The 24,030-nt window shown below is 36.4% G+C and overlaps 1 protein-coding gene across 1 annotated transcript in view; it reads left to right on the forward strand.

Moving 5' to 3' along the window:
* Window positions 1-24,030, forward strand: part of fmnl3 (formin-like 3) — an 88,211-nt gene that overhangs the window by 23,845 nt on the left and 40,336 nt on the right. The window contains 3 exon segments of the mRNA NM_001346154.1: window positions 11,302-11,385; window positions 13,803-13,883; window positions 17,332-17,408. Coding sequence (NP_001333083.1) covers window positions 11,302-11,385; window positions 13,803-13,883; window positions 17,332-17,408 — 242 coding nt within the window.

Consider the following 24,030-nt stretch of genomic DNA (forward strand, 5'->3'; position numbering starts at 1 on the left):
TATTGGTTGGGTTTAGGGAAGGAGGAGGGTGGGTCAGTCAATCGGTCAGGCAGTCATTCAGTCAGTCAGTCAACAGTGGCCTCTGGTGGATTTATGTGAGAACAGCAGGCGTGAATGGCACTCACAAGAGAAATTTAAGATCTAAAAAAAAAGTGTACACAGTGGCCTCTGGTGGATTTGCAAATCAAAAACTGCAAAAAAATTGCTCTATGGAAATATTTGGTGCTCTCCAGAAATGTATATAGTGGTATGTTTTCAGAAGAGCCTGGGTTGAAATTGTCTGTTGTGTATGAATATGTGTGTATGGGTGTTTCCCAATACTGGGTTGTGTCTGGAAGGGCATAAGCCTAAAACACATAGTTTGCGGTTCATTCCTCTGTGGCAACATCTGAAATAGAGAATAAGCCGAAGGAAAATGAATTAACAGAATTAACAGATCCGTTTTGTTTTGTAGTGTTTGTTTGCGTTATTATTTTTGGACATGACCTTTTATATTGTAATTGTATACTATTTGCAGTCGTTTCTATCTGAATGCGTGGGAATTTGTTTTATACCAAAACAAGTTGTTCTTCTTTTCCAGGAACAGACAAAGCGCTTTCATCCCATTGAACTATGTGCCATCTCAGTGGTTAGGACAGTATTTAGTGTTTTGCTATTTCAGACTGCTGTTTTGATAGTAGCCTGGAGTGGACAAGCTAGTTTTTCCTCACTCAGCTCCATAAATATCCAAATCTTCATAGTGTTTTCTTTGATCTTACTTCAGTGAGGTTTTAGCATTGGCGGCTCTCCCTTTGATTCAAATGCTCTTTTTGTGCTCTTTGGCCTTTTTTTGTACTATGCAGGCCTCATTTCATTGTGGCAGTTTTGGTCTTCAGAGGTTTGGCTAATAATATCTGCCCAGGAAGCTCTTGGGGCCCTGAGAAAAAAAAACCTAAGAGCAGACACAGCAGAATCAGAAAAGTGAATCTTAAACTTATTTGCTGAGACATTCATTTCCAGACCAGAAACAAAGAGGTCTAAATCTCGGAGAGCTTCTGTAGATCAGATAAAGGCTCCTCTGAGCCCTCTGCAGCCGCTGTTATCAGTGATGTGGCACCAGATCGCGGGTCATCATGTGAATGGAGGACTGTGTTCTAAGTGCCCTAATTACATAACAGACCAACAAATGGTCACTAGGCAGTTCTTGCAACCTGGCAGCAGACATATGGCCAGATCCAACCTCTGATTCTCTATTTTGAAGACAATTTTGTTGCTCACATGCAGTGGTGTAAAGTAACAATTTACAAATACTCAATTTATTGTAATTGATTAGTCTTTCTCAATTGAAATTGTAATTTATTACAATTAATTTGTGCTTTTTACTGTCATTTAAGTACATTTTAGTGCAGTATTGGTACTTTTACTCCACTACTTTTCTTCAGCCTGCAGTCACTACTTTATTATTTCCTGTCTATAGGGATTAGAATCAGTCCTGTGATTCCTGTCCAATCAAATTGCACAAAGAAAGTAAATCACATCATACTCAACTCCCTTAGAACATGCAGCAAAAGATACTTTACGAGCAGTGACCCAGAGACTGCTTAGACTGCATGTCACTGATGAGAAGATGACAGATGTTTACTGTATGATGACCGAATGGCCTTAAACTATGACTAAATGCACTACAAAATGTTACTTTTATAAATACACACACACACATGTACACAAATTGCATGTAAACGCATCAACCTTTCCCAGTTTAATACTCACTACTCTTGAGTACTTTAAAAAGGGCTACTTTTAAACTATACTTTCAGTAATGTTTACAACAGATACTTTTACTCTACTTGCACTACATTTTTGGGCAAGTAATGGTACTTTTACCTGAGTATGATTTTTTAGTACTATTTCCACCACTGCTTACAGGTTCAGGCACTTGAGACTGAAGCTCCTTAACTATCAACTGTGTGTCAGATGCTTCTCCTAAGTTGCTTATAGGAAACAAAAACAAACAAATAAGGTAATTGTTGACATCCTTTTCCATTAGGGTCAATGTTTACCCCCTGAAATTCCAAGGGTGTTTTTTTAACATTTCAAAGGGCATTTATTTTTTAAATAACTAACTTATTAATATGTGGTGTCATTTATGATACTTAAATATCACATTTACAATCTTTATGATACTTCAATTTAACCAGTTACTGTTAAAAAAACCTTTTCACTGCAATATTAGATTTTTCAGGTACAGTATTTGGCTGCAATATTATGATTAAAATCTAAATCAAATATTGCAAATCAACTCTTTTTACTCATTTCTAACTTATATTTATTACAAATAAACACATATTTAATTTACATTTGTACATTTGTAACTTTAATTGTGACAACTACAATATATCTTCACCTTAGAATTTTTGTCAAAACTGAGTTATTGACATATTCTTCTTAAATGACAACTATTTACTTTATGGGATTTTTTTTTTTTTTTAAGTTGTTTACATTTTAAGACTTTTTATTTAAAAAAGAAATGTTACACACATTTTGTTTGCCATGGAATGCAAAAACTTTGAAGCCCAATATCTCAAAATCATTCAGAACACAGATAGAACCTTATAATTCCAAGGTGACGATATTTAATTCTATTAAAAAATGCAGGGAATTATATTAAATTTGTAATTTTGTTAATTTTGGTGATATTTTCACCTCAAGCCTTCTAAAACTGAAAATTGATAGTACATTTTTGAATACACAATAAAATCTCTTTTGCTGTGGACATTAAAATGCAGCATAGTCCATATTTCCTCTGACACTGGATTCTTTCATATTGACTCAGCAAGGAGGTTGATATTTTTGTAGACTTTCTGTCCATGTTCCTCAAAAACAAAGGATGATGTTTGTGTGTGAAATGTTGGGAAGCAATGAGCTCATCAGAGAGAGCTGCCGTTTACGTCATGTATTATATGCCATGCATGCTAACAAGTGTAGGAGTCGCCCATTCCATCTTTGACATTTGAGTTGGAGAGAAAAAGAGAAAACTTTTATCCTATAAGCTGGATAAAACTCCAACCCAAAATCCATACACTCTGTTCGAAGAGCAGGGAATGGAGGAAAAACTGGGTGATAGAAAAGATGAAGTGGGATAATTTATAGCTAAATTCATTACTGTTATAAACAGGACACATTCCTTCTGGAACTGTGGACATCTGGAATGCACAACGTAGGTCACAACTGGGGGAAAAAAGAAAACATTGGAAAGGGGAATTGTGGGCGGGAACTGTGATGCTTGAAATCTTCCCAGACAGAGCCAAATTACATTCTCCAGGGCCTCTTTTACACATTGTCATTTCTGCTTAAATGGTGTAAGCTTTTCAGACATTACAAACCCTAGTCGTTATAATTTGGTTGTCTTCCAGTCGAATGTGGTTTCAAACAAAACAAATTTACTACATGGTCAGTTGAGTCTGTCTGCTGTTGTATTAAATGCTGGAAGCTGAACTGTCTGAGAAACACATGATTAATGACTCACTTTTATAAAATGTTCATTTATTTTAAATACAAGTTTTAACTCACTGACAGATTTTCACTGATGGCTTCCCACATTTTTAACCATATGACTCAAAACTGCATAAAAAGCATTCTACATAAAGAGAGATGTTTTAAAACTGCTTTTTGAAGCTTTAAAATCTTGCATTTAGATTTAGTTCATTGGAATGTGTTTAAGCAAGTTGTGTGACTTAAAGTATGTGTATACTGGAAGTTGCTAAGACTTTTATTTTAGTATGTTAATGTACTTCCAACTGAAACAGAATATTGAGTAAGGGGCTTTTTTTGCGCATCATTCGCTTTTATCAAACTAATGGTAATGGGCTGTGGCTTTGAATATTGTGGTTGAAGTCAACAGACTTGGACAACCACTCCAAACGCAGACGCAATGGTCTATCTTTGACTGCAGATTACCTAAACAATTTTTTTTTGTAATTATTAGATTTATTGTTTACCTAAAGCAGACCTGTGCATTTTATGACCCGTGTAAAGTATTTATTTAACTTAAATTCAGCTGCAAAAAGGGCCTTGCAATGCACAGGTCTGATATTGCAAGTCATCAAAAGGGGACTTTCACATATAGCGCCTTTTGTGTGCACAGCTTCGTTATTTCGAATGGAGACGTGCGGAATTCAGCGTGCAAATAGGAAGGGATGCACATGCGTTATGTCACGCTCACGTTTTCCAGGCGCCCCGAGTTGAAAAACATTTCACAAGCGAGCCACGAGTCATGTGACAGGAACCTATCAGGTAGCTTCACACTTTATGTGGAATTACACGATAATAAAGGTAGACTAATTACCTCAGATTTACGATTGAACAAATCCAGATACAGATCCTCGCTCAGCGATGATCATTACATCACATAGCCTATCCACCACACATTCAACCAGACTTCAGTGCATTTGTTCAGTAAAGCAATCAAACAAACAACCCCATGGCATTTATATAAAGTTGATATTGTGAGGCTGGTCAAAAAGTACAAAAAGTATGTGTTGTGTAAAAAAAAAAAAAAAACTTTTTTAAACTTTAGTGTTTTTTTATTTTTATTTTCCCAGAATGTTTTTTTTTTCATTAACCAACTTAACTGTATTGGTCTGGCCCTCTAAATCCAACCAGAGTCTAATGTGGCCTCTTGGAAAAAAATTGGCCACCCCTGTTCTAAAGGATAACAATGTGCACTGGCAAAATCAACATTGCAAATTTTGAATAGATTTTACACAGATTGTGGATTTTTTAGTCTTGTTCAGAATTCTAAGATTTTAAAGCAAAAAAAAAATTGTTTAGCTGATTTTGAACAAAGAATTTGCTTGATATGATGAATAAAAAAATAAAATAAACTATCTTGAATTATTGTGACAAATCCAGGGTCTGAAATGTTTTGATCTTGTCCACTTTTCAAACCAAGAAGTTCTCTCAAAAGATTCTCCACCAAATGCAGATTTTCAGATATATTAAGATAAAGTACACAAAAACAAGGTATTCAGACTTTGCTTTGTTTTACCAAAACACATGGATTATGAACAAAATTGTTGGCATCTGCACCCACATTTGTCCTCACATGCTTTTCAGCTTGTTCTTAGATCAAAACATAAACAAAAGTGATGTAGAATGTAACAAAATAACAGTTTTAACAAAATCTGAGCACAATTAGCCAAAAGAGATGCATTTTAATATCTGATAGAAAACAGCAAAATGGCTGAAAGTGCATGTGAATACACGGTGGAAACATGGTCTGAATGAACTATGATGGAAAACATTCTGAAACACTGCTATAAGACTACGTTCACCACCAGTCTTTCCCAGACATATCACAGAATATGATTCATACGGGCTTGTGGAAAAGGTGTAATCACTTCACAGTGGAAACAAAATAAAACTCATTCTTTCAACACACACAATATTCACTTTCCACAAATCATGGAGTCAATACCACTGGAAAAACTTTTTGGTTATAATAGAGTGGTCATGTAATTTCAGATGATATGCTACCCTGGCAATAGTTTGTGAAGCTGTTGGCTGAATCCCTTGCGGGGGTGATGGTCATGGGTGGGTGTTGATATGGGTGTGAATGGCATCTTCAGAACAAACACCTCTGCCATCTTCAAAGGGAAAACCCACTGAGAGCTCTATAATATGCTGTGACAGTCTGGCTCGGAGCCTACTATCTGTAATCATAGCTCAGAGTCTCAGGTTAATAAAGGGAGAATGAGTGTTTGATCGGAGACAGTTGTCGACTCAGTGTGGGTTCCACCATTAAAGAGATTCACATTCAGATCTGTTTGTAGTGCAAACATGAGCTGATATTGGAGAGTAGACTTGTTACAATGCAGCACTCTGTGAGAAGTGGGTGAAGGAATGATTTATTTGTCATTCAAACAGTAGCATTATTATTATTATTACTATTATCATTATTATTTTTGTTGTTGTATTATTAAGGGGCAAGCACTGAAGGTCCATAGGCACCTATTGCATCCATTCCGGTTCTTATTATTACAGTTTTTCTTGATTGCTTTGATGCAGCTGTCAACTGAAATTCCACATTTTCAAAAGAGTTAACACACAGGCCTAAACAGTGGCACTCATGCTCAAAATTACACATTTTGCTTGTAAAACGCACATAACGTGCCAAAACATTTAAAATATGCAACAAAAGCTAGCTTTACCTTGTGTTAAACAACACAACTTGAAAATAATTAATAATAATTCGTTACATTTATATAGCGCTTTTCTGGGCACTCAAAGCGCTTTACACAATGGGGGGGGAATCTCCTCATCCACCACCAGTGTGCAGCATCCACCTGGATGACGCGACGGCAGCCATTTTGCGCCAGACCGCACACCACACACCAGCTGATTGGTGGAGAGGAGACAGAGTGATGATATGCCAATCATGATATGGGGAGGGTTAGGAGGCCATGATGGACAGAGGCCAGTGGGCAGATTTGGCCAGGATGCCGGGGTTAAACCCCTACTCTTTTTCGAAGGACATCCTGGGATTTTTAACGACCACAGAGAGTCGGGACCTCGGTTTAACGTCTCATCCGAAAGACGGCGCTCACTGAGCAGTATAGAGTCCCCGTCACTATACTGGGGCACTAGGACCCACACAGACCGCAGGTTGGGCGCCCCCTGCAGGCCTCACTAACACCACTTCCGGCAGCAACCTAGCTTTCCCAAGTGGTCTCCCATCCAGGTACTGACCGGGCGCAGCCCTGCTTAGCTTCAGTGGGCGACCATGTGAGAGTTGCAGAGAGCTAGCTGCCGGCGCGAAAACAAGTATAAGAGCTCTTTCAATTACAGTTTTTCTAGTTTGCTTTGACCTGGTTAAAGAAACTAGGTTCCTCTTCATTTTCATTATCACTATCCCAGCAGAGCAGAGGACCGGTCTTGCAAATGTGTAAACCCTTTCTCATTGGGTTGACACATTTTCCCTACCATTTTTCCAAACAGTTAACACAGATGTCATTCAAGCAGTCCAAACTCCATTGCTTTAGTTTTGGTAACCAAACAGAAACCATCTATTCCTAACTATTAAAAACTACCAACATCAGTATGAAATCACTGAAGCACCGGTTTGACACTCCTTCACACAAATCTTCAATTAGCCATCATTCTGCAAACCTTATATAAACGATGGAAGGTCTGTGTTGTTCTGTGCCAGCATTGATGGAGGAGGTCAGTATGGCTATGTCCTATACTCCCAATAGATTTGACTGTATATTAGTTTACATGTGTTTTCTCTAATATTTACAGTATTTTATTACTTTTGTCTGTTTTTTTATATACAGTATTTCAGTTTTCAGCCACAGTTTGAAAAATGTCATGAATTCAATATATATTCAATCAAAGCACATCTTATTCTTGATCCAATTCTTTGCAAAAAGGCGAATTTGACAGATAGAGACAACAAATGCCATTGGCTATAAGCTACAATGGCAAGCAATGGTGGTGCATTTTGAGTTCTGTATTTTGTATTTTGTTGTCTATTGTGTAATGATTAATTGAAAGAGCTCATATACTTGTTTGCAAGTTGTGTAGTTTGAAGGTAAAACTAGCTTTTGTTGCATATGTTAAATGTTTTGACACGATATGTGCCTTTTGCAAGCAAAATGAGTCATTTTGACCATGAGTGCCGCTGTTTAGGCCTGTGTGTTAACTGTTTTGAAAATGTGGAGTTTCAGTTGACAACTGCATCCAAGCAATCATGAAAAATTGTAATGATTACACAATGGACAACAAAATACTGAACTCAGTATGAATCAGTGCACCATTGCTTGCCATAGCCTATTGCCAATGCCATTTGTTGTTTTTCTATTTGGGCTGTCAAATCTGCTTTTTTTTTGCAAATAATTGAATCCAGCATAAGAAATGCTGGGATTAAATTTATTTTGAATTCATGAAGTTTTTCAAACTGTGACTGAAAACTGAAATACTGTTAAAAAAACAGACAAAAGTAATAAAATACTGTAAATATTAGAGAAAACACATGTAAACCAATATATAGTCAATTCTATTGGGAGTATAGGACAAAGCCACTATTGACCTACTCCATCCATCCTACCACAAAACAACACAGACCTTCTACCGTTTGCAGACTGATTGCTAATTGAAGATTTGTGTGGAGTGTCAAACCGGTGCTTCAGTGAATTCACACCGATCTTGGTAGTTTCTAATGGTTAGGAATAGATGGTTTCTGTTTGGTCACCATAGCTAAAGCAATGGAGTTTGGACTGCTTGAATGACATCCGTGTTAACTGTTTTGAAAAATGGTGGGGAAAATGTGTCAACCCAATGAGAAAGGGTTTACACATTTGCAAGATCTGTCTTTTGCTCTGCTGGGATAGTGATAATTAAAATGAAGTGGAACCTAGTTCTTTAACCAGGTCAAAGCAAACAATAAAAACTGTATTATTCCGTCATCTTATTCTTATGAGCCCTATGAAACATTTACGGCATTTGCGCAAACTTTGGCACACTGATAGAGAACAGTCTGATCCACAATAATTTTAGACTCCCTAACTAAGGGAATAATTTTACTTATGTTTATCTTTATAGCTTTTATACCAAATGGGCTACAATCAAAATGATTTTTTCCTCTGATTCCTTGGCTCAAGCTGATTCAACACAGTGCCTTATTATTATTATTATTATTATTATTATTATTATTATTATTATTATTTAAATGGGAATCATGAGTGGGTAACTCTCAAATGTGCAAGAATGTTTGAAAGTTTGGACTATGTTTTAAAAAAATAATTCAACAAGGGTCCATTGAATAGACTAAAAAGGAATGTAATTATTATTTAATGTCACAATATTGCTGTTTATACTATATTTTTTGTCAAATAAATGCTGCCTTGGTGAGTATAAGAAACATAATTTAGAAATATTAGAATGTTTTACCGACCCCAAACTTTGTACGACAGTCAACGTATTGCATTCCACAAACAAATACTCCAACAATGTATTTTAAATACAATTTTTTTAACCATATCTACAATATATCTCTTTGTCTATGAATGCTACAGCATATTTTAGAATTAAATATAGTTAATTAATAAACGGTAATGTATACTGTAGTTTTACTACTTTTACTACAGTAAGCTTTGGTGTATTGCACATAATAGGATTACCAAAACAGATTAATTTAAGTTATTTGCAATAGTATGGTTAAAAAAAAAGCTATAAATGGCCGTGATATTTTTTAAATATGGGATTATGTGGAAGTAAACCACCATTAAACGTGAAGTGCATTTGAAGTAATTTAAGACACGACAAACCGTTAATTACGATGCATATACTGTGGTCATCTGACAAGGTTTAGACAAGATACAACTAATACTTGAGCCTAGTGGTCTTGGTAGCACAATATTTGACCAAATTACATCAGTTATGGCATGTTAGATCTCCCTGTTTTGGCAGAGTCAGAGAGAGCACAAAAAGGAAATCGAGGGCGTACTCACACTATGTACAGTTGCCTTGAACCGGGCCAAAACACAGCCGTCTCCCTCAACAGCCCGCACTCGCATTACATTCGGGCCTGGACATGCTTACGTCATTGATGATGCGCTGTTCAGTAAGAACTTTAGCTCAGCACAGTGGAGATTTCTCTAGTTATATCGTTTTCATCTTTTAAGATGCAGTGAAACACAGTCAAATATTTCTCAGAACAGATCAGCCACTTTTGACGCTCATAAACAATCATAAAGTCCTCGTGCTGCAGGAATTAGGAGGTTTGCTAAAGGTGCAGCTGTGGTGCAGTGAGGGGTTTGTTTCTTTAATAATCTACGACAGTTTGTATTCATTGAACAATAAGAATGATTAATTAATCCATAATGAAACAGTCCCTTAAAAGTCACGCCTCACTCTCGGTTTCGGGCTCAGGCGCGTTTTGCACTCACACACAAGTGTACTGCACCAAAAGCCCAAGTGAACCGCGCTCTGGCACACCTCTTTCAACCAGGCCAGGGCCGGCCAAGTTAACCATGCCTGAGCCTGATTCAGAGCACTCTCAAATGGGAAACGGGACTGGGCATGGTTTGGATAGCATATTGTGAGTAGGCCCTGAGTTTGTTCATGTATATGACATGGGCATATCTAATAGCTCATAGCAATATGTATTAGCTACCTCTTCACAAACATTTTTAGACATGTTTCAAAGTTTGTTGATTTCCATCAACTCCTTGGTAAAGCAGACATCTATAGGTTCCTGAGCTTACCAAGATGAATGAAGGCTCTGGCAACTGTCTGTCACTGAGTTAATATGTGTACAAATATTGTACAATGTTTGAGGGAAGTGCATTTATTTTGAATTGTGATCAAATTTGTCTGGAACTACCTGTGCATTAAATGACTTTTGGACACCTTTCAGCCAATCAGAATCAAGAATTTCAACAGAATATGTCATAATTGTGGATTTAAGTATCCTGTTAAAGTATCATTTTTATATTTGCTTGTCAAGAAAAGGTCTAGCATTGGTCTGCTTAGTTGCACATAGCCAGACCTTCAGACTGACAGCAGAAGGTTTGGACTCTTTTTCATCCTTTATTAACCAAGGACTGCCATCAAAGAGGCTGTCTGACTGACATCTAAAGCAACCAATCACAATATGTTTTGTTTAACACCATGTTCACGAGTGGGAAAATGTAACATTAGCTACAATAAAAGACAGATTTTAACCATTTTTAAGTACATTTCATAAAGCCAGATAAGGGTTAATTGTCACATTTGTCAATGTAACAACTTTAGACAATGTCCCACTTTAGACATTCAACTAACTGTAAGTAACTTTGTAACTACATGTCAGCTAGTAGTCATTAGAATATTAGTAGATCATTAGCACATTATTTTGAAGGACCCTTTATTTTTATTATATATCAATTTATATATAATTTTTTTTCATGCAGCTACAAAAGTTACATGAAAGTGTCAAATAATAATCCTACACTCTGTGCTTAGGACAAGAGTGATGCATTATGTAATTTGGCTTGCTTTGTAACTTTTGCAAGCAATGTTTTTGTAAAAAGGAGTGTTAAAGATAGTAAAAGACTGTCATAATGTTTGACTCAGGCTCTGAAGAGAAATATGGCATTGAACAGGATGTAAGGTGTCAGCCCAGGACGTGAGTTTGCAGGGTTTCTCGTGTCAGACAAGAAACCGCTGTGACCCAGAGGAAGAGAAGCGTAGAGACAACTCTACAAGGTCGTTGCTATGGATGCTTGGAGGAGTTCATGGCTTCCTGTGTTTTTTCTAAAGCACAAATGCTGTGTTTTGCAGAACTCTATGAACCTGCCCCCGGATAAAGCACGACTCCTCCGCCAGTATGATAATGAGAAGAAGTGGGACCTCATCTGTGACCAGGTACTACACCACTATCATGACTCACTTTCATGCCACATCCTTTCGTTCTAGTGCAGTCCTGAAGAACATTGGTGTTGTTGACATGACTTAAAAAATATTTAAAGCTGTGTAACTTTGTTTAAAGTTTATCCAAATTCTAATTTTTGCAAGTACATAGCCAACCAGTGTTCATAAAATGATCTCCATACCTTATCCCAATTTACAACATTAATATATATATATATATATATATATATATATATATATATATATATATATATATATATATATATATATATATATATATATATATATATGTCAGAATTACTAGCCCCCCTTTGATTTTTTTTTTCTTTTTGAAATAATTACCAAATGATGTTTAACAGGGCAAGGAAGTTTTCACCGTATGTCTGATAATATTTTTTGTTCAGGGGAAAGTCTTATTTGTTTTATTTTGGCTAGAAGGTTATTTTATTTTTTAAACACCATTTTAAGGATAAAATTATCACCCCCTTTAAGCTATATATTTTTTTCGATAGTCTACAGAACAAACCATCATTGTACAAAACCTTGCCTAATTACCCTAACCTGCTTAGTTAACCTAATTAACTTAGTTAAGCCTTTTAATGTTGCTTTAACGTCACACTTAACAAGCGGATAGGATTCTTTACAATGACATTTTTAAATGTACATTAGATTAGTGAGTACCAAAGCCAAAACTGGAACTAATCTGATAAAAAAAGATTACTGTCCAAAACTTTGTAAACTCAAATGAATATGTTGGGGGAAAAATATTAAATAAAATTTTAATTAACTGGAAAAATAGAAATATAAAACATTATTGAAATTTTGAAGTTTGTATTTGTTTTTTGTTTTTTTGCAATAGCTTATTTAAATTTAACTTAAGTGTATTATCTTTTTATTCCTAAACATGATACTTGTCTAAACTCTAATTTTAATGGATATAACTGTTTAATAAAACAGTTTTTTGAAATGCACCAAAATATGTAGGCTATATTCACTTCGAAATAGATAAAAGTAATCATTTTCAAAAGAAGGTCTACTCATTTATGCTGACCCCTGTACTGTACTTCTTGAAACATTAGATTTGCCCTAAGAACCTCACCGATGCACAAGCCTTGCAAATAACAAAATCTCTTAAATTGTTTTATGTTTAATCCACTTAAATTTGCAAAAACAATAAGGCTAACTTACAGGTTTTCTCAGTCGCTCTGGTTCATTTCTCAGATCAGAACTGAATTTCAAAGCTACCTGTTTAATCTTCAGATCATTGTGTCACTTGTGCACATCAAAAAAGCAGTTTCTCAGTCCTTTGAAGAAGTTGCAAATGCTTTTGTACATCCATGCAAATGATTATGCGCAATTCCCTGATGTTTCCTTCATTATCAGTTGCTTTTGTCATGTTGATCAAAATGTATTATTTTGGTCTCTGTTGAATTGTCTCACCCTCACAACATTTTATGTCTTGTTTATGGCAAAAGTCTTTACATGCAACAACCCTCCAGAGTGCACTGTTATATTGACAACATGACTGCATAATTTGACTGTCTTATCTGTATACAATGACAGCAGGACTTGCCTTTCTGATGTCACTGACACATTCATTGACACAGAAATTTACTTTTGAGAGAAGGGAAACTAAAGATTTTAAGCAAGACTGGCTTTTGCAAAGTTTCATTTCTGATCTGAGAAATATTCCAGAGTGACTGAGTAAAACTGTAATATATTAGTGTTGGGACAACATGAAGTAATTGTGTGGGACTCAGTATTTTTTAGTGTCTCATTGGAAAGTTTTAACCAAAACTGAAAAGTCATAGGCTATTCAACCTCATGTTGTTTCAAAACTCTATAGTAATCCTAAAATTATACATTTTGAGCACTGTCCTGGCCATTCTTTTACACTATGCAGTTATAATAAATGGGATCTGAAGCTTTCCAGTGCTCATACTGTATGAACTGCTTTTGTGATAATTTGATGGTGCTTTTAGCTCCAGTCCTCATTGTAATTGCATGGAAAGTCTGGTTTGGAATGAGGGTGAGGAAGAGAAGACATTTTCATTTTTAGAAAGAGCTGTCTTTTTCAGTAAACTGACACATCCTGCTAAATACAGGGTCAAGCAGAGAAAATGCACAAGGATGACTTCAAGCACTACATTTCATGCATGTTTTGAGAAACTACTATTTATGATTGTCTAGTGCATCTTTGGCACATCTTTGCTGCTGAAAAAGGGAGTTCATAGTTTACAACAGTAAAACACTTTAAGAATAATGTAAGAGCTTTTTTAAACAAACAACACGAGATGATTAAGAATATGTGTATTCGCTGAATAAAACAGAACATTCATCTTTTTGTTGAAGGTGTTTGATGTTTTCTGTTTGTATATAACACCCCTGTCTCCCTGTCTTCTGTGTGTTAGGAGCGTTTCCAAGTAAAGAACCCTCCACATACATACATCCAGAAACTAAGGGGATATTTAGACCCCAAAGTCACACGCAAGGTCAGTATCATACTCCTGAACGTATAAGCAATGTTTATTATCCAAATGTGTTTCATCATGACATACTATAGTTGTCACATACGTTCTACATGTAGCTGTTTCAAAATGTTGTGTGGAGATTTGTGGAAACGTGATCATCTTTTTAAAGCTTTACTTACTTCCAAAGACCAGAGAAAGGGATGAAAAGGTAATAATAACTCATGCTTGTTTATGAATCATTTGTGTGTGTGTCTTGTATTCCTTATATTGTGGGAACTGTAAATATACAGTAATACTAGTAAATCTTGAGGAAAATGTCTCAAAAATCAAAGAATAAAGTATTTTGAAAAAGAAAAAAAGAAATGCAGATTGTTTGTATGAATATACAGTCTGTGCAGTAGAAATATCACTGTAGGTACATCCCAAATCACATACTTATGCACTATTCTACACCATTTTGTAGTATAAATAGTGTAAGTAGTGCGTTCACACTGAAAACTCTAAAAATAATAAGTGCACTTTAATTACCCGGATGATGCACCTATTCAATTGTTAAAAATAGGTGTTGAATGATGTACATTTCTCACACTCAATGGCTGCTGCTTTGCTCACCTAGTCGTGAGAAGGGGTGAAGCTATTGGGCAGTCATGTTGGATGACTTAATTTATTTTGGATTGTGAAAACAGTATTTTCCTACGAGAGTGATCATGCCATCTCCAGATGGGGAATGCGGTTAAACCAATGACTGTAAAAAATATGGACGACGCGACAGCCCTTTTTCCCATTGAACGCCTTGAGGGCAAAACGCCTGCTTGACGGGCACAAACTGTCGCAAAAGACTGCTGAAATTGGAGCCAGACATGCGCAGAAGGATTGTCTGATGGAGCCAGAGGAGGAGCCGCGAAAATGAGCAGAGTCGAGCTTCCAATCAAACGCTTTATGTAAAATCAACTACGCCCCCCGAACTTCTCAGCATGCGTTTGCTGTCATATCAACACAAATGGATGTAATAACGTTAACAAATATGAGGGTTTTATATATTCAATCGCGCCAGCTCCAGGCCGCAGCGCATAACTTACTCGCGGCGTCGCGGGCTGATTCCGGCTCGCATGCTGCAGCACCGGCTCGCTCGGCCGCCGCATCTGGCTCGATTGACTCGGACTGGAATCGGGCAGTGAGTCCAGGCATCCGGAGTAGGTCCAGCAGAGGTAACATTAGTCAGTCTGAGCTCTAAGAGATAAGTCTCCAGCAGGCGAGAATCTAGCCGGAACTGTGTTTTGCTATCTGGGTGGCTAGGCGTGTATCAGCAAACTAATAAAGCCCGAAAAAAGCCCTGAACTTAGCGAATAAACAGTGTTCCACCAGGATCATGTATGTCAGAAACTATAGTTTACTGCTGAACTCATTTTGTCATGGTAAAATAACACAGAAATCGAATAATAACATTTCAGTTTACTTCAGTCTCCTGCCGAAGCTCAAACGCCGCGCTTTGAGAAACTGTCAATCACAGCTGTCAATCACGATGACACGCCCAGCATTAAATTACTGCTAAAAACAAACTGTTTACAAAAATGAAGATCTGCACCTATTTCAGCACAATAACCAGTGCCTTAATCGACCAGAACTATCTTTCGGGACATTTTATTGCAAGTGTAATATTTTTTTTTATTTGGGCTCAAGTCTCCTTCATTAACACGGAGGAGGCGGGCTTTATGACTTGTACTGCAGCCAGCCCCCAGGGGGCGATCTAACGGCCGAAACCTTCACTCAAACGTAGGCTTGCGGCACACTTGGGTTAAACTGATGGCAGGTATTATTTGGCACTTTGGTCATTTATTTTATTTTATTTTTCAACCGCCAATTTTCATTAGGGAAATGGTTTGAATTTCCAACTTAGTAAAAAAACTTAAGTGCTTAATGTGCCATTTGGGATGCAGCTTGTGTTTTCGGGAAGTCCCCATAAAGGAAACTGTACAAGTGTGTATGTGTGTTGCATTTCTTAAATTGTGGGGACAAAATTGAATTCATCTTTATTTCTATAGCGCTTTTACAATGTAGATTGTGTCAAAGCCGCTTCACATAGAAGATTATAGTGAATTGAAACAGTGTCCGTCCAAACAATGAGGAACAATCCAACAATGCACAGCTCTACAAGTCCCGAACCATGCAAGCCAGTGGCGACAATGACAAGGAAACAACTTCACCAAATTGTTGACAGTGAAGGATATAAAACCTAGAGACAAACCAGTCTCAGTTGGGCACGTCCATTTTTCCTATGGCCAAATGTCTTGTGCAGAGCTGCAATCTAGTTGCCAGAAGCAGGAGAACGCTGGACATCAGCGAAGACTCGTTTGTCCCTGGAGTCTCACTGGAATCAGACGCATGCTCTCTACTCCTCCATGACCACCAGCAGCTGCTCAGGATACGGCCCGGTCCGGGATTGTGGAAACCTTGGGATCATCTCTTCACAGGTCTTGGATAGCATCAGTGGCACTGCATAATCTCTGAGGTCCTCGGGATGAGTACCCCAGGTGGAAATAGAGAATAAAGAGAATAGTTAGCGTACCTGCTGTCCATAGTGCATATAAAAGAGATGCGTGGAGCACATTATGTATCATATACTGCTATGTGATGCATTGAGTGTATGCTTTACTAATAAGATAGGTCGTTAATCTAGTTTTGTACTGTGAGAGTGTGTCTGAGCCTCGGACATTATCAGAAAGGCTATTCCAGAGTTTAGGAGCCATAAATGAGAAGGCTCGACCTCCTTTACTTGAATTTGCTATGGGTACTACCAGAAGCCCTGAGTTTTGAGATCTTTAAGAGTCGGTTGGACTGTAGCGAGGTTGGTTAGATAAACAGGAGCTAGATTATTTAAAGCTTTAAATGTAAGAAGTAATATTTTAAAATCAATATGAAACTTAACATGCAGCCAGTGTAAGGAGGATAAAATTGGGGTGATATGATCATATTTTTTAGACCTGGTAAGAACTCTCGCAGCTGCATTTTTACAAGCTGAAGTTTGTTAATAGAGGATGCTGGGCAACCAGCGAACAGAGCATTACAGTAATCCAGCCTAGAAGTCATAAAAGTATGGACTAGCTTTTCTGCATCTGAGATGGATAGCATACTTCATAACTTGGGGATATTTCTCAGATGAAAAAAAAGGCAGTTTTTGTGACATGGGATATATATATTTTCAAAAGTTAAATGGCTGCCTAATGTGACACCCAGATTTAATGTTTTAATAATTTTAAGAAATTTTAATATTAACATAATGTGGAAAAATAAACTCATTATCACAATATCATTTTCCTATATCAATATTTTTTTGAGACCTAAAATAAGAAAAATAAACTACTTCTACCCTACTTCATTATAATGTGTAAATGAACTGTATTCTGCTGAGCTTGCCATTTTCTTCTGAACATGGCCATAATCATCATCATCATCTTGTCTCTGTGTGCAGAAATTCCGCAGGAGGGTTCAAGAATCCACCAAAGTCTTGCGGGAGCTGGAGATTTCACTGAGGACCAATCACATAGGGTGACTAATTCCTGTCTCCTCTTGTTTAATCCCTCTTCTGCATCTTTGTTTCTTGAGTTGATCTCTATAAACACCCCTCCCAGCAAACACCATCCCATAATCCTGCAGTAGGGAGTTTATAAGGCTCTGGTATACACACTTTTTCTACATCCCATGATGCTTTGCGTAGATTATGGGAGTATTGTCTGGTTAAAGTGTCAACAATGAAGTGCTTTACAAAAAAGGCAACTTATTACAATTAACAAATGACTTTCAGCATACTGTAAACAACATATAATTATATAATTATACTATAATTCCTTCCATAGCAATATCATTGACTGTTTAATATTACTGTACTCTAACGCAGTTTTCATGACATCTTATTTGTATACAACCGTCGTCAAAATCTTCATAATTTTAAATTGTAATTATTTTTTCCTACAAAATATACTGTATTATTGTACTGTAAAAAAAAACATAAATCAATCATTTCCGTATTTTATGATTCACAAGAGTTTTCCGTTTATTTATTCTGTTATATACAGTTATGAATTGCATAATGGCACCTTGTTAACGGGTCACATAATTCATACATGTATTTAACTGAAAAGTGTGAATGTACTGATATTTTTATGATGTGGGACATTTAAAGAAAATGTTTATTTGATGTATAAAACATCTAAAGCATGAAACTTACTCTACATTTTTATATAAATAAAATAAAAATAATAAATAAATAACCCTTTAATCTTGACTAAGTAATAATGAATAAACAAATATATAAAAGCTGTGACAAAAATCACAGTTATGTTTAGCTGTACATAATTTGCAGAGTTGTACCAAAGGTTTGTTTTATATTTTGTTATATAGTTAAGATATAACTATTTTAAAGTGCAGTTCCTCTAAACATATAAAATAAATATTTTACTTTTTGTGTGTATATACAGTATTTATACAAACACACACACACACACACACACACACACACACACACACACACACACACACACACACACACACATATATGTACATTCACCGGCCACTTTATTAGGTACACGTTACTAGTACCGCATTGGACCATACAATCTTCTCCAATCTTTTCCAATCTTCTAGTGTCTTCTATTGTCCAATTTTGGTGAGCCTGTGTAAAGTGTAGCCTTAGTTTTCTGTTTTTAGTGGACAGGAGTGGCACCCGGTGTGGTCCTCTGCTGCTGTAGCCCATCTGTCTCAAGGTTCATTGTACAACAAGATGCTCTTCTGCACACCTCGATTGTAACAAGTGATTATTTAAGTTACTGTTGTCTATCTCTCAGCTTAAACTATTCTGGCCATTCTCCTCTGACCTCTGGCGTCAACAAGGCATTTGTACTCACAGAACTGCCGATCACTGGATATTTTCTCTTTTTCAGACCATTCACTGTAAACTCTAGAGATGGTTGTGCATGATATCCTAGTAATCAGCAGTTTCTAAAATACACAGACCAGCCTGTCTGGCACCAACAACCATGCCATCGTCTTGACCATGTCTGCATGCCTAAATGCATTGCGTTGCTGCCATGTGATTGGCTAATTAGAAACTTGCGGTAATGAGCAGTTGTAGCTATTGTAGCAGGTGTACCTAATAACCTAATAAAGTGCCAGTGAGTGTGTGTTTATATATATATATATATATATATATATATATATATATATATATATATATATATATATATTTATTATATACACTATATATATACTATATTATAAATAAACTATATTATATATAGTTTGGCAATTTATTGATTTTTTTTACCCTGAAATACATGTTAAAATATAGCTTGTAATATGAAGGATGACATTCAATTTGAAAAATATATTTAATTGGAGCCTCATATATATTTTGTATATATTTAAAATATTATTAAATTTTTTTTACATTTAAAATGCATGCAAATTCAAATACATTTTAAAGCATGTAATTAAAATATTATTAACCCTTTTTTCCCCCTTTTTTTTTAACATTAATACCGCATGGGTACTCACATGCTAAAAAAGTTATATACAGTGCAGGGAACAATAGCACTGCTAGTGGTCTGGCCAGGGAAGCTGTGTTATTGTTTGCCTTTCCCCTGCAAAGAATCACTCTTTCTTTGTTCTTCCTGTTGTAGAAAGCTAGATGCAGTCTTTGCCTGCTGTTGGCCTGTTCTGCCAGCTTCCCTATGCTTACATAGTGCTGTCTATAGACCTCCAGATGGTTTTTATTCATCTCGGCCCTCACACACCACCCTTTAGCAAGCAGGAAGCTGGAGTTGTGTGTGTGTTGGAGAGCCAGGAAGCCTGAAGCATCCAACAATGTAGTGTGTGAAAGGACACGTACACTCATATGCAAACACAGCTTTATAACTCACGTTGATGAGCGCAGACAAAACACTGTCACATGAGGCTGCAGCACAATGAAACACTAGAAATCTGTTCACTGTTTGTATTTTGTAAGGGCACACAGACACAAACTAATGTTTATGAATACAGAAAACAATGTGCTGTGGAACTGTGAAAGCATTTACACACAACTGCGTTAGACAAATGCATGCTTTGTGATGTGCATACAGTATGTGTGGTGCAGTACATCCGTACCAGTAGGATGAAAACATACACACAAAGAAATTACTAACTTTACCGCATTTTTAACCGATTTCTTTTCCTGGTAAAATAAAGGCTATAATAATAGAATAAAATAAAATGAACAGTTCAAAGTAGTGATTGAAGTCACCACATAAAAGAAATTGATTTAGTGTTGTTGTTTTTTTTTTTTGTGGTTAAATGTTCAGATTATTCTCTTGTTAGTTGTTATAAATCAGGTTGCATCCTTAGGCATATCATTAGTTTGATTTTATCTTTTTAGTTTAACAGATATTGGTTTAAAATACTGGTTTATTAGGGTTAAACTATTTGGGATCATTGTTTTGTGTCAGCAAACTGTGGCTTTAATTACTTATTTACACTTTTATATATTAATTAATAAAAATATTTATTTCATTAATATTATTTAATGGAACAGAATAGTTTCTTTTTAAATTTCAAAATGTGTTTTTATATTTCAAATTATACATTTGAAACAACAAACCGTCTTATAATTTAAAGTATTTTTAAATTTTATAACAATTGTATATTTACAAATTTGTTATATAAGTTATAATATGGGGTGACGCAGTGGCACAGTAGGCAGTGCTGTCGCCTCACAGCAAGAAGGTCGCTGGTTTAAGCCTCGTCTGGGTCAGTTGGCGTTTCTGTGTGAAGTTTGCTTGTTCTCCCTGTGTTCGCAAGGGTTTCCTCCAGGTGCTGCGGTTTCCCCCACAGCCCAAAAACATGTGTTACAGGTGAATTGGATAGGCTAAACTGTACGTACTGGATAAGTGTGTATGAGTGTGTATGGATGTTTCCCAGAGATGGGTTGCAGCTGCGTAATGATGGCATTAGCTGCGTAAAACATGTGCTGGATAAGTTGGTGGTTCATTCCCATCACAGGGAAACATCTATACACACTCATTCACACACATACACTACAAACACACACATACACTACAAACAATTTAGCCTACGCAATTCACCTGTACCACACATGTTTTGGAATTTGTGGGGGAAACTCACGACAACACTGGGAGAACATGCAAACTCCACACAAAAACAGCAAAAAAAAGCTTGAACTAGCGACCTTCTTGCTGTGAGGTGAACGTGGTAGTCACTGCGCCACCGTGCAGCCACTAAAAAATAAAATGGACATCGCAGTTGGCATTTCTGTGTGGAGCATGTTTTCCCCATGATCGCGTGGGTTTCCTCCGCGGGCTCCAGTTTCCCCAACAGTCTATAGACATGTGGTATAGGTCAATTGGGTAAGCTAAATTGTCCGTAGTGTATGTGTGTGAATGAGTGTGTATTGATGTTTCCCAGTGATGGGTTGCAGCTGATAGGGCATCCGTAAAACATAGGCTGGATAAGTTGGCAGTTCATTCAGCTGTGGCGACCCCAGATTATTAAAGGTAAGCGGAAAAGAAAATGAATGATTAAACAATATTTTATTACAACAATTTTACAGTTTAAATTATACAGATAAAATAAAGAATTAAATAAGTTTTTATTTTGTAATAATTTAATATAGTACAAATAGTACAAGTTTCAAGTTAATTACAGTTATATGCATTATTAGTTAACATTGTTATAAATAATTACATTTATTTAATAAAAATATACATTAGCATTTTTAGCTTTTTAATATTTATGTCTTTACATTTTACGCAATTTTTAGTCAATTACCTGAATTAGCTTAGCAAGCCATAGATTCCTAAAAATACTGATAAATACACAGCAAGTAACCAAAATCTCAGAAAACGCTGTGTTAAAAGTTAATTTTGAATGACTTCCTTTGTCTTCATTGAGAGCCATAAATCACCAATAGACTGATCTCCAGCATTAATATGAGCTGGAGGTAATGTGTTTCTCATTAAAACAAAAAGAAAAGAATAGGCAAGACTTTTTTCGGGGCTGGATGAAACTGAACAGAGTGCTGTTTATTGCATGTGTCTGATGCCTGGCCTCTTTCCGATGTGCTGCTCCTTGCTTTGCCAAGACAATCTGAAATAGCATCTGGCCGGACAGGAAAAGAGTCTGAAGGGGGGCAGGAGGGGGAGGTGCAGACAGGAAGCTGATGATGGAGTGAGTGCACCACCTTTTTAGCTCTTGCTCACTTTTTTTTTGGTCTGTATTTCTCATGCAACTTTAGGAGTCTGGTAGCTTTCTCCACTGATTTACCCACGACCATTTAAAGGAGACATATTATGAAAGTCTACATGAACCAGAAGTTGCTGAGACTTTTATTTCAGTATGTTGATGTACTTATAAATGAAGTGGACTATTGAGTTGGGCCGGAGCTGTTTTTTTGTGTATCATTCTCTTGTAGCAAACGAACTGTAAAAGGGGCATAGATAAGAATATTGTGGCCGAAGTCATTAAACTGACATCAATGGCCGCTTTGATATCACGACTGACGTCCAAACGTGGAAGCGAATAGTCATTTTTTCATTAAAGATTACCAAAAAATATATATATATATATTGAAGAAGGGTATAAAAGGAGCATCAAGCCAGCTCCAAGTAGGTGGGACTTGAGCTCCAAGCTGGTTTTACAAAACGTCCTGGAGTTTTCATTTATTGAATGTCTTATACGTGACATGGAGTCTGTATTAGCCTCTAGTTTTATCCTCTAGTTTGAATTCCTTTGTTCACCATATTTGATGTTAATTGAGAAATCATTTGATACTTTGTTGTGGAAAAGCCATGAGATAAAATATGTTAAAAAAGGACAATTTTATTTCTTCAATAGAGACGTATAAAATAGATCATTATTTAGATAAATAAACCACATGTAAATTGGACTAGAAAACAAATAAAACAGCTGAAATTCAAAGTCAAAAAGTTGTACACTCCCAGTTAGCCACACCTCCAACCTTACACCTTCCTATTTATTGGCCTTTTGACAACAAAGGCTTATTCTAAAAACGCAGCCCTATATACAGTACATTTCTGGAGATCACAAATTATGTAGCCAGAGCTATGTATGCTGCATTTCATCTTTAAAATGAAAGCTATGGGACTGTATGACGTACCTGCATGTGGACGGCTTTTCCGCTGTCACCAGTTTGTCCGGTAGCTCGACAAGTACGTCTGTGAACTTGAGATGCAGAACAGAGTTGACTGCGACGGCAGGGCAAAGGCAAAGAACGGTTACAGAAAGAGGAAAGACAAAAAAAGAAGCGAAAAAATAAAATAAACAAGTAAATAGCAGGGTGAGAGTGTAGTAAAATCAGTAAATATCAGACTAGGGCTTCTCTTTTTCTGAATTGCTTTTCAAAACACTGCAGTTCGGTTTAAGTAAGGGGGTGGGCGGGTCAATCTGTGCTTTTTAAAATACAATTAGTTGGGTTTAGTAAAGGGGAGGGGGAAGGGATCGCGAAAGGCGACCTCTGGTGGATTTGCAAAAACTGCAAAAAAATTTAGCTCCTGGGGTATATTGGGCGCTCTCTAAAAACGTATATAGGGGCATGTAATCAGATTGAGCCTGGGTTGTTTTTTCATTAATGTCCACCTACACCAACCCTAAAGCCAGCCTACTTGCGGTTTAAATAACTCCCACTGGAGGTCTCTTGGCTGCAGTGATACCTACTTGTTATATTTTCAGTGAATGACCAAATTTTGATTTCACACAGACTTTAGGATTGATCCAGTAACTTGTTTTGGGACAGCCAATTCAAGTTGTACCAAACCAAATCAATAAAGTTAGCACATTTAAACATCAAACAATTAAACAATTAAGTTAAACTGATTTTGCATAAGTAACAAGCAGCAAAATATTTTTTAGTGTTTATTACATTAAAGTTGCCATGGGTAATTTCTTAATTTCATTTGATTAATAAATAGATTTAATCATATCAAATAATGCAATAGATTTTTTAATTTCAATTTAGATTTTTTTTTTTACATTTTATAATTAACGTATTATAATAAAAACATAATTCTTGTTTTAACCCAAGGGAGATCCATGCTGAAAACTCTAGTAAAGCTGCACCTGCCTCTGCTGATGTCTTCAATTGTCTTCTATCCATCAGTAA

The sequence above is a fragment of the Danio rerio genome, chromosome 23 (assembly GCF_052040795.2).
Source record: "Danio rerio strain M-AB ecotype USA chromosome 23, GRCz13ab, whole genome shotgun sequence".
In the NCBI taxonomy this organism is placed as follows: domain Eukaryota; kingdom Metazoa; phylum Chordata; class Actinopteri; order Cypriniformes; family Danionidae; genus Danio; species Danio rerio.